Raw genomic sequence first — 19255 nt, 5'->3', positions numbered from 1 at the left:
GGCCATTGCTCTTATGTTTTTATATCACCTGTGGGATTAAAAACAGTGAATTCAACAACAAATAGAGGAGTGGGGAAGACATTGCAATCTTTTCCAGTTCATTTATGGTTCAAAAATCTATAGTGGGGTCAAAATGTTGCCTGAGCAGTAAAGAATAGAGTAGGTTTCTCCATCCCCCACCCAGAGACAACACAAATTGATAAATTCCCCCAAATCAGGCTGAAACGTGGCCAGCTGAAGCTTGGCCAGCTTCTACAGGCATTCAGAGGACTGCAGTGAGCATGAGACAAGCTATGAAGAGACCAGGGCAAACCACATTTCCAGAGAATGCCACGTGCCATCTTCTCTCCTTGTCACAGGAGTCAGGTGGGAAAGGGCAGTGGGTTAAACAGCTCCAGCCACCAAGATTCAGTACTCCTCAGTCCCCTCTCTCCCTTCAGAGCTGCTGGCATTCTCTTGCTTCTGGAGGCCAGTGCCTGGTGCCCAGTGGCACTTCCTCGTCACATGGGGATGTGAGGAGGAGGAGGAGGAGGCCATCACCTGGGTTCTAGGCAGGTCCTTCATGCAGAGCCAGGATCCCCAAGCTTTAGGCCATTTTTTGGTCTTTAACTACTTGCTTCTGTTAACATTTACTGCACTACCACAAAGAACTGAACAAATAAGGACACGGCCTTCTCTGTTGACTGACTCCTGAGGAGACACAGCATTCAAGAGAAAACAAACAAATCCATGTGCTTCCCCTTTCCCCAGCACTTACTTGCACACTTATTAATGTCGGGATACCGTGTCCCATAGTATCCGCTTGGACACGAGGAAAGACATACTCCAATCTGTTTCATGCCAATCCTCTCCAGAACAAAAAAGAGCCTGGGCTTACATGACAGGCATCCATTGTAGTCAGAGCATGTAGCACACCCTCCTTGGCAACCCTGGCTCACGTTAGGATGCACTGAGAAGAAAATAATTAAAAAACAAAGCAAAGAGTGAGAGAACAATACATTAAACAAGACCATGAAATAATGGTTCCTCTGAACTTGGAAGGGTGGACCATCCATCTGACAGCTCTTAAAGATTGCTTCATTTTTTTCTTGTGTCTCTTATGAACTGGCTTGTCATTTCAGAAATGATTTCATTTGCATAAAAATGAGAAGCTCAGCTAACATCTTTACATCTTGCAGAAACAGACAACAGTAAATGATCTTTGAAATAGATTGCATGGAATAGATTGCATTCTAGAGAACATTAGTTTTTCTTTTCCCTGTTTTCAGGGGCTTTTCTGCCTTGTGTGCACTTTGCTCAGCAGGTAAATTCATGTTCACTTGCTTTTCCTAGTCGGATGATTAAAAGTCAACCTAGTTGATCAACCATTGTTTAAATGCCATTTTATTTGAGTTCTGCAGTGCAGGAATATGCCCTTGTAAGATCTGATGATACTTTCCCTTAAAAAAAAGACACAGGAGAGCCATCCTTCTCACCCTCCTTCTTTCTCTGGAATGTTCTCTCTGGCATGTTTTTAATCTCTAACAATTACAACCTGATGTTTAGACTTAACTGTGGCATTTACCCTGCTCTAGTCTCAGCATATAGCATAGGTAGGATTATATTTGCCTTTCAGTTGAATTGTTCTAATTCTTCAGACAAGGAAAGCAAAATTTATTACACTCCTAACTTCTTTAAGGGCTTGGGAATAGCAGGGAAGAGGATGCTGTTGCAGACTATCTTTTCAGTAGCAGACATTAATCTTCTGTGTGATACACTGACACTGTGTGTCAGAATACACACTGAAGTGTATTACTTCTCAATGGCAGATAATAAAGTTTTGCATCCTACTGTACTTTAGAAGTTGTTACCTACTTTTAATTCCTTCTTGCTTGCTTTCTTAAATAAATTGAAACTAAAAAAAAATAATTAAGCATCAAGTAACTCCAGACCCTGTGTCCCATCTTTTTTTTGGCCATCTATCATGAAAAAATGGTCATTTTTTTTTAAGTGCAAGTTTTAATCTCTCAGCCTAACACATCTGGTTAAATTTCATATATAGAAGAAATATAGTCCTCATTTACATTTGTAACTTATATTTTTTAATATTATTGGCTTCCTGATCTGCCTTTTCCTCAGGCCAGTGATAATTTTATAAATATGCATATACCTTGGTGTGATTGCCTATTTTAGTACTTTGATTTGATTTTGGTCTTCAGACACTGCTAAATAGCTTGCACACACAATTAACTTGTTTTTTCAGCTCCTTTCTGAGCCCTTGGAGGCAGACCAGGAGTCCATATGAGTCCATGGTGTACATATTGAGGGCCACCACTGCCTGCTGCTCCAGAGAGGGCTGCCTGGCAGGGAAGTTCAGGAGCACCTCTGTACTTTGTTCACTTACACTCTCAGCAGAAAAGACATGTCCCATGAATGGGAAAAACACTTCTCTGCACTCCGAGGTTTCAGTGACAAGTCCTGTGATCTGAAGAGCCTCAAAGGGAATTCAAGTTCACTCTTCCTCTTTCATTAATAAAATGAGGAATGAGGGTTATTTCAGTAGGGCTGGACATACACGAGATGTACAAACTTTGGCCTTGCTGTGCACAATTTCCGTAAGAATACAATAACTCAATTTTCTGTGCATACTGAGGCACTCATTTTGTACCACAGCCTAGGTGAAAGTGTGCTTACAATGAGGACATGACACTACTGTGAGAATAAATGATGTTCAACATAGTGAGAAATTGCAACCCCAATTCAGTTATCATACTTGCTTTCATTAGACTCTCAAAATACTGAGTACTTAGAAAATACAACACTTTTTTTTCCTGAAAATATTTCAAAGGTACAGAGCTTACTGATTTTGAAATTAAGAGCCTGGGAATTTTTTTCTTTTTAATGTTAAATAAAGGAAAACGTCCTTGTCTCTCTCTCTCCTGTCTTGTGGCCCTTGTATGAAATGACTTTAAAAGGCAGACACAGTAATGTGATCTAAGAAGCTGACATTATTTAAAAACTATCTGTGACTTTCCTTCATTAAGTCTGACAGTTGGATGAAAAAGCAGCTGAAGTACAAAATATTTGTCATCAAAGCTGCTGTATAAAATATGGATGCTCACTTTTGACGGGAAACATATTATGTGTGAGCACCTGTGACACATCATTATGAATAGATTCTCTTGACAGAGAAAACATTATGTGCAACTGCTCTGAGGTCAAGATGTGTGTGTGAGCCGAGACAGGCAATACTTTACTATTGAAATATGATAATTCTCTATAGCTAAGATCCATTACATGGCAAATTTCCATCTCCCCTTTAAATACAGAAGTACTCAGTATAAAATAAAATGCACTCCTATCCATTTTCACAATTTCTGCCTCTTTTCATGCATTCCAGATACATCTCATACAAATAACAAATAGTAAAAAAGGAAAGCCTGTAGTTCCAAATGGAGAATGTTATTGTTAGTGTTATAGAGCAGGGAATAGGATAAAATATGCAAGTCAAGCTCCAGTGATTTCATGTCATGTTATAACTAAATATGTGAAGCAAAATAAGCTCCAGTTCTTGGAAATTCTTAAAGAAAAATATCACTGAAAAGTCAGAATTAATGTTTTAAATGAAGCACAGGTTTTTTCTCTTATAAACTATTAAAGAGATACACTTATTTGATTGTCTCTGACTGTGTCTAGCATTTCTTTGTGCCTTGTATCTGTGTAATAAAATAGTTTCTCATTTGTCCCTTATTCTGGCCCAGGCAAGAATCAAAGCAGGGAGGGACAAGCCACATGCCCCAAAAACTGGCATTCTTTGAAAGCACTGGGCTTTGCCATTGAACCTGGGAGAAAAAAAAAATTGTGGAGCAAAAATGTTTGTGCTTAGAGAATGAAATAACATGTTTGAAATTAGGTATCTCCAAGCTCCAGCTGAAGATCTCATTCTTGTTGGAACCCCTTAGCCTCCTCCCTCACTGGTTCAAATCCAGATGCTTGCCATATCCTTGCATTGTAGGAACCAATCCTTCCCCTGCTTCAAAGGCTGGGTGGGATTGAAGGGATTCCAGAATCCATTCAGCCTTCTGGGTACAGAACTGAGCCTCAATCTTCCTCTCTCATTGCAGCAAACTGTTAGTACCTGTATATCTCAAGTGCTTCAGCAACTGCAGTCATAACCCCAAGGAGGCAGCCAGAAATTTTACCTCTTTTTTTCCCCCCATATCAGACACCGAGCTCAGAGTTTAAGCAAAGTGCCACAAGAAGCTGGAAACATAAACCCCATCTGGTGAAATCCGGTCACGGTACCCCAGGTGTAAGCATTGCTTCAAATTTCTACGCTTAGGTCAACAGTAGAAATGGGTAAGTAATGTATATCCACATTAAGAAGTGCTTTGAAGTGAAAAAGCAGGTGATAAAGCATTAGGAGGGCACAGACCACTCCTGTTAGCCACAAATTATAGATGTGCTAAGAGGGATGAAGAGAGATTCGGTGCCTTGGCAGAGGGTCGGGCACTGTGGCCTTGTGGGTTAGACACTGTCTGCAGAACCAGGAGGTATGGACTGTAGCTTTGCAAATATGTCCAAGAAATGTTCTTGCTAAATACACTTGGTCTTCGGTGCAGCCTGCTCTATTGCAAAGACAAAGACAAAAAAAACCTAAAAGGAAATATAAAAATTCTCGACAGTGTTCAGAACTGACTCAATGAGGATGAAATATCCTATGTGTGACCCTACCAACCAGTGAGTGCTCCACCCTCTTGTATCCAAACACTTTCTGGACACAGTGAAATCATAGACTCTCAGGGATAGAAAATGCAGCAGAGGGCAAAGCAAATGGTGGGAGCACAGAGACCCACAGACAAGTTCTTTCTCATCTCTTACACAAAGATCAGCCAGAAGCGGTACAGACTACTCATTTGCAGACTCATGACTGGCTACAGGTCCAAAATCTATCCCTTCTTTTTTCTTTTTGTAAAACTTAAATACTGGAGATTTGAGAAGACCCTAAATGAATGTTCAGCTATTCCCTTCTTCTGTCTGTCTTTAAGCCCTTTTTTTCCCAAAGGCCTCTTTTTATGCAAGCGGTTTGTCCAGATATTAGCAAATGAAATCTCAGAATATTTTCCAAATCCCTACTCTGGAAACAATGAGTCGTGGTCTCTGTTAAAAATAGAAAGTTAAGGATAAGGAGCTGAGTTTGAATCTGAACTTTTGTGCACAAGAAGCTAGATTTTGACTGTGTGCAGCGAATAAATTCTAAACCTTTGCAATAACATTTTTCGACCAGTTTTACTTCGTGCATAGGTTAAAATTTATGGGATCAGAAAAACACGGAAATAAGAAAATGCAGGAGAAGTACAGCTGGGCATACATTCTGACAGCTGGGGGAAAGCAAAGGGTAGAAGAATATTCTTTGCCCATTTGCCACAGCTGAGGTGCACTGTCTCATCACCGCTCTCCAACAACAAGATGTCCATTTAGAGGTTTACTCTTGAAATGGATGTGCTAGGCAAAAAAAATCCATCCCCACTGCTGCTCCCGGTTTCTCAGGCTTGCGCATTCTCACAGGAAATATTTTCACAGCAGAGCTGCTCTGGAATTCGGCCTTCCCAGCTGGGCTGCCCCTTGCCGGGAGAGCCAGACCCCACCTCAGCTTTTAGCACCACGCAGCACCCGCGCGGACATTAGCCCTTGTGGCAGCGGGGATTTGGGATGGGAAATCTCATGGGTTCCCGTGTCATTTGATTGCTCTGTGCGCTCACTCGCGTTCCTTTCTCTTTCCCTTGCCTAGTGAGAAGCAGCTGCCTGTGGTGGTGGCCTGAAAACAATACTTCATGTAAAGCAGAGCTACTCTCAATCATGCAGACCGTCCTTTAGGCAAGCACAAACAGCATTTGGCAGTCAGCTCTTCTAATGAGAAAGTCATTAAGGAATTCAGTTTGCAAACCACAGCGTATTTCCTCAGACTCTTTCTTGGACAGTGCTTCTTTGTGTGGGAATGTGTTAGAGGTGGGATGCACAGTGGTGGGGCAGAAAGGCTGAACTGTTGTGTGGGCAACAGGCAGTGGGAGCAAGGACAAAGCCCAGGAGTGGCAGGACAGCCCTGGGAGAGCCAGTATGCATGGGCTTGATGAATTTGTATTATCAGTGCTAAATGGATTGCCAGCCTGGCCCAAGGTGAAACCTGAGTTCAGTCTTGCAGGCTAAGCTCTGCTGGATCACTTGGCCTTAAATCACCCACAGGGAGGCAAAGGCCTGGATGTGCTGTGATGGGGGAGCCGCTGGGGAAGATAAACCTGTACATGGCAATTACTATGTTGGATTGGTAATAAGTTTTCTGGGATGCAACTGAATCAGTGGTGATAGCTGAGGAATGTGGACTCTGTTCAGCCTCCTCTGGATCTACAGGAATCTGAGGCACCCGCAAAAGAGGCAAAGAGGAAAAATCAGTCTAAAAGTCAGCTGTTAAAGGCTTAGTGTCTTCTGCTTCTCTTTGTGATAAGACCTTCACAAATATTTTAGGACTTCTTTCTGAGAGGGTGGTAACTCCTCCAGAGATTTGCCTGACTTCTATTATACTTCAGAATATTGCTGCCTTGTGATACAAAATATGTATCAAAGAGGATTCCCAAGTGTCTTCCTATGTTTTGAAGGAAAAAGATCCTATACAAAACAAAAAAAAATTCCACAAACATCTGTCTGGCTTGACAATATTTTTCTCTTCAAGAGGCACTTCACATCTGAGGGAAAAGAAACAAAACTATTTTACTCACCAAATGTCAAGACTTCTAAAAAGCAACAGAAACATAAGTAGGGGACTGTTCCTCAGTCTCAGGGAGTATCCGTAACTGTTTTGTAGTGGTGTCTATGAGCAAGGAGGCCCTTGGCCCAAATGGCCAAGACCTCACTGGGGATTGCCTCATCATTATTAAACACATGTCTGGCAGAGTGATCCTGAAAATTAAGTATACTGGCAGCCAGAACACATTTCCCCTGAATTTGGTTAGAAGGAGCATCAACAGGCTGAAAAATCTCACCAGGGGTGCAGAGTTTTATGCAGTCTCCTAGCATCTTCTGCACAACAGAAATCAGCCACAACAACCACAAATGGCTCCTTGTCATTCCAGAGAGTTTTGCAAATAAACTAAAAAATTCTTTTCATGGAGAGAGAAGGGAAATTGACTTTTTTTTTGTACATACTATGGAGTGCCACCAACATTCAAGGATCCAGGAAGTTTAACCAGTATAGGAACCAAAGAGGATCCCTGAGAAAATTGCCTTAGATACCCTGGTAGTAATGGTGAAGGTAGGACCAAGTCATGCAATACCTTCTCACATCAAGTTCTAAATCCTATAAGCAAATACAGATATTACCTTTAGAGTCAGCTGTAGTTGTTTCCAAATACCCAACCTTCAAGACTATACGTTATGAATTTTTTCTAAAATGTAAAATCAATTACATAATTTCCATCTTATTGTTTAGATAAAAAAAAGCTGTTTTAGAAGGGCAAGTAATTGATCTATTAAAAGCAGTAACCTAATTGTAGTAACCCAGTAATTGTAGTAACCTAATAATTCTATAACCAGCTGTGTTATGACAGTTGTCAGACTCAGCTACTTGCAAATAAAGCGTCTGTGCTCAGATAAAAAAAGAGATGTGGGTTTTGGAAAGAGATTATATTTGATGCCCATATAGACAGTATTTTAATACTTAAGTCCTGCAAGTTGCTGTCATGAAGATCCCCAGCTGCTTTTATACTCTTCTGGACACAGAACTCTAAAAACAAAGCTGTCAACATCACTGTGACTCCCTCAACCCTCTAATCTCTTCCTTACAAGAGATGCATGCTTTGACTGAGTAAAGAAGCAAAAATGTATAGTGTAGAGTCTCATTCTTTGAAATCTGTGGTCTTTCTGCTTGATGGTAACTTTCCATCTCCCATTTCTGCATTTCTAACAAAGGTGGTGGATGCTTAGGCTATCCTGGTGGCAGCAGAGCCTGTACCCTCCACACCCCATTTGCTTCTCCTGTTTTGTTCTCCTCATATACTGGAGACTTTTATTGTTGCGTAGTACACAGATGATCGTGTATTTCCAATCTGTATAAGGATCACTCAGCTCATACTGTCAACATTACACAACTACAGTAGCATTTGCAAGTTTCTCATTTCCCACAGGGTCTTTTGAGACCAGAGTTTTTCGCTCAAAGTTTTGTTTCAGAAACCACAGAAAGAACAGCAGGATGTAACAGATTTTACTTTCCATGCTGGGGACTAGGGAGAAGGGTTTAGACAGCAAAAGCCTGTAATCCCATGTCGAAACTATGATTTTCTACTACCATGTTTACAGCATTAAAAAATTAATAAGCCAGACAGCAAGCCAGCCCACTGCCTTGGCGGTGCTCAGATGTGCCTTTTGCTCAATTACTTAATATCCTCTCAATTTAATATATTTTCCTATGTGGAACTGATCAAAAGTTTGTACTGAATGAAATTATTTCTTTCTGTGTAACAATTAAATTTATACCATACTGAAGCTAACTGGAAGCCCCAAGTATGTTGCTTGCAGCAGAATTGTTCTGGACTGACGCCTGCAAACATTGAAATGGAACATGTCTCTTTAAATTCAAGACTCACATCAAGACTTCAAGTCATAGTATAGGTATAAAGAAGTATTACAGTGCTGGAAATCTCTAAAAATTGTGTTCTATGGTTTGTAACAAGGAAAAACACTGGTCTTACATTTTCATGCAGGAAAAGCCAACTTCTCCAGGTTGGCTGGACCATCCATCTGCCAGTGACACAAAATACTGTCAAAAATTACAAGTTGAAATTAATGATTAAAATACTACATCTAGCTACTGCTTCTCTGGTGCAGGGCTATGTAGCAACACTCAGCAAATGATGACCCAACAGTTTTCACTTTTCCCTCATGTCACTGGGACTCATGCTAGTTTAAAAGAGAAAGAAAGCAAAAGTTTCTGACTGCAAAACATGAACAGTATGATGTGAAATCAAATTCAACTCTGGTCGAAAACAGACAAGAGTCATCATCATCACCAGTCAGCTTGGACTCACTGAGAAAAGTCCTGGGCCCCTAAAATCAGTGGTAAAACTCCTCTGAAGAAAACACAGTGAGGATAATTCGATAATCAGCATTAGCATAGTCCATGGTTTGGAGCATAGTTAACTGATTTTTAATGACTGGATGGCCTGTTTAGATTGGGATTAAGTAATAGGATGGGTGAGATTTAAGTAGGTATCCGATTCCTGAAAAACTGACTCAGTTCAACAGCTCTGTGTGCCTGGGTTTTCTGGTGAAGTAACTATGAATGGCACGTAGTTAGGGCTTGCTTTATCACCCCTTCTGCATGCTGCCCTCCCTTTGAAGTCTGAGCCTTTCCCTCCCAACCGGCTTCACTGCCGCACACACTGACCCACATGAAAGAAATTTAGCCCTCACATCGAGCATCATTCACTTCCCCAAAACCGTAATGCATCTGACATCACTGCAGTGACACACAGCAGGCAGTTTACTGTTGAGCTACAGCTGTGCTACAAAGTACTTGAGCTGAATTATTGGGGTGCTGGTGACGAAATAATGGCTATCAGCCATTTTGTGCTAAAGCAGAACAACAGTTCAATTTCTTTGTGGTGGCTCACCACCACTTCCCTGAGGATTTGCACACCAATCAGGTCAGTTGATTGGAAGAGAAAAATGAATTAAAATTAATTAAAGCTTCTGTTTGCTTTTTTGTTTTGTTTTGTTTTGTTTTTTAATTGAGGTAACATCTGTAGTAGTATGTCATCCCAAATCAAATTAACAATATAACACTGACACATCAAACTTTGTCAAAATATTTGACAAAATATTTCTATTTTTCAAGAGTGTCATATTCTAATTGAATTTTATTTCATTAATAATTGTCTGAGTGGCTTTCATTTAAAATAGCAATAAGATATTATATTTCAATTTAAAAGCAAAAAGAAATTCTACAGTAAAAAAAATAAACTGAGGCCACCTATTGACAACATTAGGTAAAGAAAAACAAAACCTTATAGCCAAATAATTATACAAAAAAATCAAGAATTAAATATCTAGGGAGCTTTGGGTTAGTGTTATGAGTCTTATTAAACATTTTATCGTAGGAGCTGCAAAGTCAATGGTTTTGAAGCCATTTTAATGTTTCTGTGCAATAGCAAAAATACATGAAAAAAAAGTCTAATTTGTCTTTAAAATTTGTCTCTAGACTAAAGAGAAAAAAAACCCTCACATTTGGAAAGATTAATGGGCAAACTATGAACTCTAAATTTTAAGGATGATTTTTTATTTGTCTAATACATTATTTAATATCACTGATGTACATTGCAAGTGACATCTGACACTTTTTATGCACAATTGAAGAAGCGGTTGTAAAAATACACTTTTGTTGAAGTATTTCACTGGTAATAATGGTAGGAATCACATCATTTAGGCTGGATCAGAGCAGCATCCTGAGGGTACATGTTAAACCTTTCTTTGCATGTTCAAGTACACATTTGTAAGGCACATCTTCCTAAGCAAGCCCTCACACAAGAAAATGATCCATTTAGTATTTCATGGCTTAAGAGAGCTGCTTTTTCAGGTGTTGGATGCCTTAGCCAGCTTGCAAAGTATCCTTAGCACTTTGCAACATGGTCTGCTGAAGAACATTTTTCTAATTTGTCCAGTAATGAGGAGGAGAGGACTGTTTGGTTCTCTTATGCCACACTGTAACTTAATGAAGTTAAGCTGATGCAGAATGAGTGATAGAACCCATTATTGCAAATAGAACTGCCTAATATAAGTTATACCAACAACTACTTTGGCTTCAGTGAAAACTCAACATCCCCTAGCTATTAGAAAAACTTGAAATCACAGCAGTTATTTTTAAAGCATCCAATATGATGAATATTTAGTAGCTCAGCTGGTGGCTAGTGACTTGCCACCATGTTGGGCTGCCATGAGACAGGGCTCAGATGTGAGATGACTGCAAGAACACCACTCAAAATGTTGGGCTGTTGCAGAAAAATTGTGTTAAAAAATGTCACAAACAGATGCCAAAATGGAATAAGTGAAATAAAGACTGAACTGTGCCCTAAAATGAAAACATCCTCCTTCTGGATTTGCACAAAGCAAGTCAAGCCATTTGTCTCACAGAGGTAGCAAAATGCTATCCCAAGTACCCAACAAGCATATGCTCCTAGTGACAGCAAAGTCATACATGAAGGGATCCACTCCTGGGGTAGAATGATGGACCCAGTTGTAATCTGTAATCTGTATACCACCAGAGCTCTGCATAGTGTTAGAAATAAGGAAAAAATATTGTGGTGGTCAGTTCCGCACCTCCAAAACAAAAACATACACAGTTCATCACACGGGAAAAAGAAACCATGTGGAAAAAGGTAAAGGGTATAGTTTGACTTTCAGCATCTAGCTGTCTTTCCCTAAAAGTACTGCTGAGTTATGTGCCTTTGAAGAAAGTTAGGGGTTCTTGGATTTGAGGGGTGATAAGTTGCCTGGTTAAGGTCCCTTTCTAGCACTGTAAAGTATTAGCATCTACATTTTCAAATCTGGGGCCTCCAGAGAGACAACTAATCTCCTGCTTCATTTCTATGTATATGTCCTCATTTTCAGAATGGCTACAGAAGATGCAGGTGGTCAGTGGTCTGAAAATTAAGCTATTTAGTCAGGAGTCCAGTCAGAGAATTGTTACTTCACTTCTAGAGCCAAACTTTGAAATTTTGGCTCTGTCATCTTTAAGCTTCGATTTTTTTCATCTGCAAAAGAGAAATGATACCTATCTCTTAGGATTGTGAGGTGTTTGATTCATGGATATTTACAATATGTCCTCAGCTTTGGCTGACATTTCTGGCTTCTCTGCACACGCAAGCCTTCATGAGAGAGTCTATTCCTGGCACCACATTAAACCTTGCTTTATAGAGGGTTTTCTCATATACATCAGATTGTTATGGGCACAACTATTGAGTCATGGGTGCAAGTGTGGTAACAATTTATTGTAGTTATTCACACAACATTTCCATGCACAGATTTCAAAGGCAGACTGAGACAAGTTGAGAAGCCAGTTCTTTTAACTTTCTGATTTCTGCTCTGTGACTGAAGAGATTAGATTATTGGAAAACATGCTATTAACACTGGCTTACAGCCAAAGGGTCTGCTATGGATTCTGCAAGGGGTGCTGTACTCACTGTAAATTAAGGAAAAGAGCTGGGTAACTTACTCCAGTGAGGAATGTTCCCTTTGGGAATTGTCCACAGCAAACGAGAGCTGTGGTTGGTGAGCAAAGAGTAACAGGGAGAAGAAAAATAACAAAGAAGGTCAGAAATTTCAGGGAAATAAAAGGCTCTTTTTCTCCTCTACACTGAGCACTAAATTAACAAGCTTTAAAGTTTCTTGATCCCTTTTATGCTACTTTCTGCCTACCCAGACCAAATTGGGAATAAAACCCCATACAATTACCATGTAAGCCCATGATTAAATTCCTCCCCATTTGAAAAAGCACATCAGCATATGGTTACCTACACGCATATGTTACAGACCCCTTGACTTCAATTAGACTTAAATACCTGATTAAAATTAAGGACTCGCTCTTGAATAGAGGCTCTTGTGCTTGGAGCAGACACTTATCTTCCTGAAGTAGGCAAAAGCCTAACTCCTAACATACTAACTTTGGAAATAATGTATTGAACTTTTTAGCCATTAACTAATTCAAAGTTTAAACATTTATATTTTTCAGCTTTTCAATAGTTTTGGGTAATCTTGTATTGGCAAGAAAAAAAACAAAACAAATTTTTCAACATAATGACCACATCTTCATGATGTTCCAGAGAGCAAAACCAGTATTCTTTTCTCCTTATTTTTAGAAGATTAGAAAAAAAATTCTCTTCTCTAATCCTGTGAATTCAAAAGACATATGAAAGGATTCTAACACTACTTTATTCGCTTTTTAAAATTAAAGTTCATGCATTTTAAATCATTGCCATTATATTTGGGAGTAAGATTCATGCAGTGCTTGGAGTCAGCAGTCCTGTTCCTTTGTGTCTCAGTAAGAGACTCAACAAAGATAATAATTTCAGTGCTTTTTTAATATAAAGCTGTCCAACTTTTAGTTTACTAAATAGTTTTATAAGAGGCTACTAAGCTATATTCTCACAGGAAGGCAAACAGATTGCTTTGATTTCAGTAAGACTCAAACCAGTATCCTGTAAAAGGAGAGACTCAAAGCCTGTTCATTAATCTCTAAAGTATCTTTTTCAGCTTAAATCTGCTGTTTGCCTTATAATACTTTCCATACCAACATCATATGTAACACTCCATATGGAAAAAAGCCAGTACCACAAAGGTGTTCTCACAGAAAATTAGAAAGAGGTGTTCAAAGACAAGCTAAATAGAAAAGGAGGCCAAACGATCAGGGAAAACATTTGCAAATTTTATCACATACATGGGGAAAAGAGAATAAGTATAATTAATGCAAACTATTGTGTTTTCAGCCATCCTTAAAACCCCTGAGAAAATTATATAATCACATAGCAACAACAGCAGTAAGACTCCAAATATATGTACACTTCTGTAGGACTTTTCACCCTGTGGTCCTTGAAGCACTTTATAGCAATCAAATGAGATGCAGCTCCATGATGTAAGTAAATGCTTTAAGGGCCATATTGCCTTGAACAAGACATGTTTGGAGAAATCACTGCCTGTCTGATGGCTGCTATAACCAGTCTGAGCTGAGACATTTGGGGAACCTCTCAGGTTGAAGAGGTGACTCCGGCCAGCAAATCCAGATTGGTTGCTGTTGGTCTTATTCCGCTTTGTATCGCAAGACAGCCATCCCAAAGCCCATGCCAGAGCAATAGTTCAGGGATTAAGAAGGGACAGTGCATCACCTCACTGCTACATTTTCACCTATGAAGGTCTCTAAGTTTTGTTGCTTCATAGTGCTTGAGAGCTGCTGGTGGCAGGCAGGCAGCTATGAGGGAAATTGGGATGTCCTCATGTCTTCACTTCCACCAGGAGCACAGTTTCTTGGTCACAACATAAGGGCAGCACTGTGTTAGACCCTGTCTAACAACTTTGTAAGCAAAGAACAACTACATGAATATTCATCACCAAAAGGCTTTCACTAGCATAGAACAGGGCTGAGTTCAGACATGCTGAGGCCTCAGTCAAGCCTGCTCTTAGACATAAAAATGCATAGTAATATCTTCAACTAGCTTAGGGGACTGTTTTCTCCAAAACCATCCTTGTCTGGGCACACTTCACAACAGCAGCTCCTTGTTGAGGCAGTAAAAAAAAAAAAAAAGAGGCAGTCTGTAACAAAGTATTGCCCCTAAAATATCTATGCTGTAATAATATCTACCACTGGAAGTAAAGATATAACCGATCAATGGTTGGAAATAGGCATCAGCAAGATTCAACTGCATGAATTAAGATAAAATTCAGAAAGCCTTGGTAGATAAAATCATTGCACTAGTCTCAGGGAGGCAGTATAATCTCAGTCACATGTATGTTTCAAATCAGAGGTGAGACATCTTTTTAAAAGCATGCTGTAGCTTAGCCATAAATTATTGTGCCTGAGAAAGGAATCATTGTGTGAATCAAAGGGTTTATGCTGGGCACCTTCTGACATCCCTTGCCACTGTGCCCCTGTTTAGGGGCACATGCTGGCAAGATAGCCTTTTGTTAGCTTATTGCCTTGAGACAATATCAGCAATATCACAGTTTTCTGACTCACAGTGGGTTGTATTGTGCTTATCAATCTAATTCTAATGATTAAAAAAAAAAGAATGAAATAATAGTGTGTAAAAGCAATTAAAAGTGCCATATTTCTAATATAAGGTGATGATCCAATATTTTCCTCATGATTTGAGAGCTACTTGTTTCACAGGAGATTTCAGAAATTAAATCAACTATCATTTTCTTGGAACAAATTCCACATTGTTGCCTTATGAAGAAAATTGGAATTTTATGTCTAGTAAGGTTACTATGTAGCATTTCTGCTGAATGAGGCATCAGTGTATGCAAACAGATGGTAGGAGACCTGTTGATTTTACCTTTATATATTCGTGCAAGGTGCAGAATGGGAGAATATCAAGAAAGTATCCTTTTAATTTCACACCATTTTCTCTTGTTGTGTCTTAGCCACTTGTCTAATCCACTAGCTTACTAATGTTCCTCTTTCTTGAAGAGACCATTGAGTTTGCCCCTCTACAGCTTTTCTAGAGCATGAGTATCTCTTCTGCTTGGCCTTCTGAAACTCCTATACATGCACACACGGACGTACAGAAGAAGATAAATTGCCTTACATGCTACCTTCTTTGCTGCTGTGACACAGAAGCCACAAACTCTGTAAGTCACCATGATCAGAGATGGGAATACCCTCCAAGTCAGCACATTCCTACTCAGTAGCTCATACCCAAGCCTCCCAGTTGTCCAGGTTGCTTTTATTGATTTCTCCAGCTAAGATCTAAAGTCACTTACAGGAAATGGTGACTAATTTTGAAAGGTTGGCTATGACTATGAAACCGAGTTGAAAGGATGAGCACAGATTGATGTCTAGGATAACCCAGAAACACTATTTCATTGAAGGTAAGGGGACAAGAAATGAGAAGGAGAACTGGTAGTTTCAAAAATTAGATGTGATGTTAAGAGGTCTGCCTTACATGAATTCCTTCTGAGTTCCAGACATTTCCACCCTAGAAAAACATCATAAGTGGTCTGGGTAAGCTCCAGGCCTTTTTCTTGCAGGACTTAACCTGTTCAAGGTGGACACTGGAGTCAAACATTGTATCTAATTTTTACCCTTTCTGTATTGGAGCTAGCATGCTCTACTCACTGATCACTGACAATAAATAAAGTAATTAAAATTTTAAAAATCTGTATCCCCAACCTCTGTTATGATAGAAAAGTCTGCTATGGTACACACCCATGTAGATATGTACCAGTTCACTGTGTTCCTAGACCATCACTTATTTTTTAAGCAAAAAATTTGGCTAACATGCAGATGTGTTTATGCATCTTCATCCATCTCAGTTGGATGTAAAAGCAGCAATTCTCAAAATTATGTCCACTGGAAAGAGACTTCTGCAGAATTACTTCTTAAGTATTTCATAATAAGCTCCAGAACAGTGTTAGTGTTCATCATTTCTCTGCTACTGATATCCTTAGGCACAGAGAGCATTTAAGATACTGTGTAAATAGGATAATTTTGTAATACAAGAGTTAAAAAAATCCACCAGACAAGTGTTTGTCTTTTCCCCTGTAACACATGAGAATTCTTGATACATTTTGAGGTGGAAGGGGAGTTGGTAGTTTGGGGTTTTTTTGGGGAGGGACAGGGAGGGAGTGGGGAGTAGGTTATATTTTTGGGACAGACCAGAGAAAAGCAAAGATATCTTAACAAGGACAGGAACTCTGAGTACTTTTGTGGCTTTATATGGATTATTTAAAATACATTGGTCAGGGTAACACACTGCTCATTGCTGTCTGGAAGATTTGCAAGCATGGTACACACTCTACAGAATGCTGTCTCTGTGCTGATATTTGTAATGATAACACACTGATGCTCAAATTACACTGCTCTGATTGCTGCCTTCTGTCTTGCCCTTTCTTACAAGCAGCCTAGAGGTAGGACTTTCACATGCTTTTGTAAAGAGTCTATAGCTGCAAACATTAATAAGAGCTATCACTTAGGAGCAGTTACTTACACTTTGTTTAATGTCTAATGGATTCTTCTAAATATTTACAGTAGAACAGTTGTCAGACCAAATGCTGGACATTACTGGCAACTTTCCAGCAGCCAAAAAGTGAGGAGAGAAGAAGAGAAGAGAAGAGAAGAGAAGAGAAGAGAAGAGAAGAGAAGAGAAGAGAAGAGAAGAGAAGAGAAGAGAAGAGAAGAGAAGAGAAGAGAAGAGAAGAGAAGAGAAGAGAAGAGAAGAGAAGAGAAGAGAAGAGAAGAGAAGAGAAGAGAAGAGAAGAGAAGAGAAGAGAAGAGAAGAGAAGAGAAGAGAAGAGAAGAGAAGAGAAGAGAAGAGAAGAGAAGAGAAGAGAAGAGAAGAGAAGAGAAGAGAAGAGAAGAGAAGAGAAGAGAAGAGAAGAGAAGAGAAGAGAAGAGAAGAGAAGAACCTACTTGTTGCATACTTCTGTGAGGTTTTAGTGAGACAGATTCTGCATTGAGTAGCTTGGTGGCACTAAGCAAGATTGGTGCCAGAGGATTGTGCACACTCCAGCATCAAGTTGTGCTTTGTTCATGTAAAACTGCCTCTATTCTTGTTTATCTTGGGGAAAATGACTGTTTGACTGCTTGCTTTGCAGACACTGAAGTAAATAAACTGTAAGAAAGGCCAGTGGCTGCTACAAGAGGTGGAGGAGGTCCAAATTGTTTGGGGGATGTCAGCATAGCACCTGCAGTTCTCTTGGAAAATCTCTTAGCTGGTAGATCTGGAACCTGCAGTATTTCCCTGTTGTTGTGGCCCCCCAACACAGATTGATAAGGACTTTAAAGTAAATAAAGCTAATTCTATGAGACTGAAGGAAAGCCCTTGGTGGGCCTCATCTCCTCAGCCTCTGAAGCTAGCTTGGCTCTGGTGAGACCAGGGCGTGTGGTGTGAAGCAGGTGTGGAGGAGGAACAAGAGCATGGGCAGCAGCAGGAGCCTGTGGCTGCTGGGAGAGGACTATGTTCCAGCAGCTGCTGGCTAGCAAATCTCCCACCAGGCTGTCCAGCCATGTCTGACAACTGGGGTCTTGGAGGAGGAGGAGATGATGGCTGCATCACTGCTTACAGCTGGCAGAAGCACTGGTATATGGAAGGGGGGGCCTGAGACACGAGGCACTTGTGTGTCTTGCTATCCCCCACTGTGACACAGCAGGTCTGTACTTACACAAAAAGGCACCAAGGATTGTTGTCTTTCTTTGGAAAAATTTCCATTGACTTTAAAATGAGAGCCTTGCATGAATAAGAATCTATGAATTTCCCCAGATATATAAGTTTTCTGTAGCATTTGCTGTTGTGAAGGCCTGTCCTAATTTTGAGATGTGTGTGTGTGTGTGTGTGTGTGTGTGTGTGTGTGTTTGAATGCATGTGTGAGAGGGAGAGAACTCTCACTGCCTACAACTGTTCTGCCAAGATAAACTTTGGAGCATTTTATAAATTAACTCTGCTCTATGTGTTTATTTTTCTTTTGGAGATTCTAAAAAGAGACTGTTCAACCCATCTTATTAGGGGCAGCACATTTTTTTAAAGAGAAAAATAAGTTCCGACTCGGCACTGGAAAGTATTTGCTATTTTCAGCGAAAAGTATTCTTTCCTTCTGACCTGGCATATTAGATAAGATTTATATTTCTGACCTGACATTAGGTAGTTAAGATTTATTCTTCTATATTAACTTTACTGAGCTTGCAAGCTATTCATTTACAGCATAGGGAATATATTTATGGCAGAAGCAAAGAAAGTTCACTACAAAGTAGTAAAATATGTTATTAGGAGTGTCCCGTAGACTGATGAAAATTGCGAGTACCCTTGCAGCTGGCTCCCTTCTGACTCTTTTTTCCTTCTTTGTTATTTCAACTTTAAAACTTGAATTTGAAGTCATTTTCAATGGCAAATAGCTTAAAAGAGTCCAGATGATTCTAATATATCCACATATATGTACATACATTTACGCTGTGATTGAGAGGTGTGGGGAAGGGGATAACAAGTGACTTGAATTCTCTCCGTGTTCTGCTGGCAATGACCCAGGCATAAGTAACATTGGACCTCACTCTCCTGCCAATATAAATCAGGAGGAACTCCACTGGGGTATAAAGCTGGTGTGAGTGAGCGCTGAATCAGATCTGGAGCTTTTCTCTATCCAAAGGTGTGGACCCAGGCAATCCGTTAATGTCCAATTGACTTAAAGAGGAGAACCGCAGACTATGATGGAAACCTGGAAGCACTTCAAGACTCTATAGGCAGAAGGTTGGAAAGTTAGAGGCCTCCTATTGAAATCAGTGGCAAAACCTCCCATTAACTTCAATAGGAAAAGAATCAGGCCGTAGAAATGTCTGGAAGCCAGAGAATTGCATGGCTCAAGAAAAAGGTAATAGGAGCTGATGACTTGCACCAATAAATCACCAATGCAAACCTGGCCATGCTTGGTTTAGACTCAAAAATTGCTTTCATCTGATGCTTGTGTGAAACTTTTTCATTGTAAAACCTTGAAGAAGAACTGGCAGCTGAGAGAGCTGTCTGAACACGAG

The 19255-nt window shown here is 39.9% G+C and overlaps 1 protein-coding gene across 1 annotated transcript in view; it reads right to left on the bottom strand.

Annotated features, from left to right (window-relative positions):
- The window catches only part of RSPO3 (R-spondin 3), a 58947-nt gene that overhangs the window by 26050 nt on the left and 13642 nt on the right, over positions 1-19255 (bottom strand). The window contains exon 2 of the mRNA XM_023924056.2: positions 758-949. Coding sequence (XP_023779824.1) covers positions 758-949 — 192 coding nt within the window. The remainder of the gene's footprint in view (positions 1-757; positions 950-19255) is intronic.

The sequence above is a fragment of the Cyanistes caeruleus genome, chromosome 2, assembly GCF_971803275.1.
Source record: "Cyanistes caeruleus chromosome 2, bCyaCae1.hap1.1, whole genome shotgun sequence".
NCBI lineage: Eukaryota > Metazoa > Chordata > Aves > Passeriformes > Paridae > Cyanistes > Cyanistes caeruleus.
The sequence above is the reverse complement of the archived record's forward strand: the minus strand, read 5'-3'. Positions and strand labels throughout refer to the sequence as shown.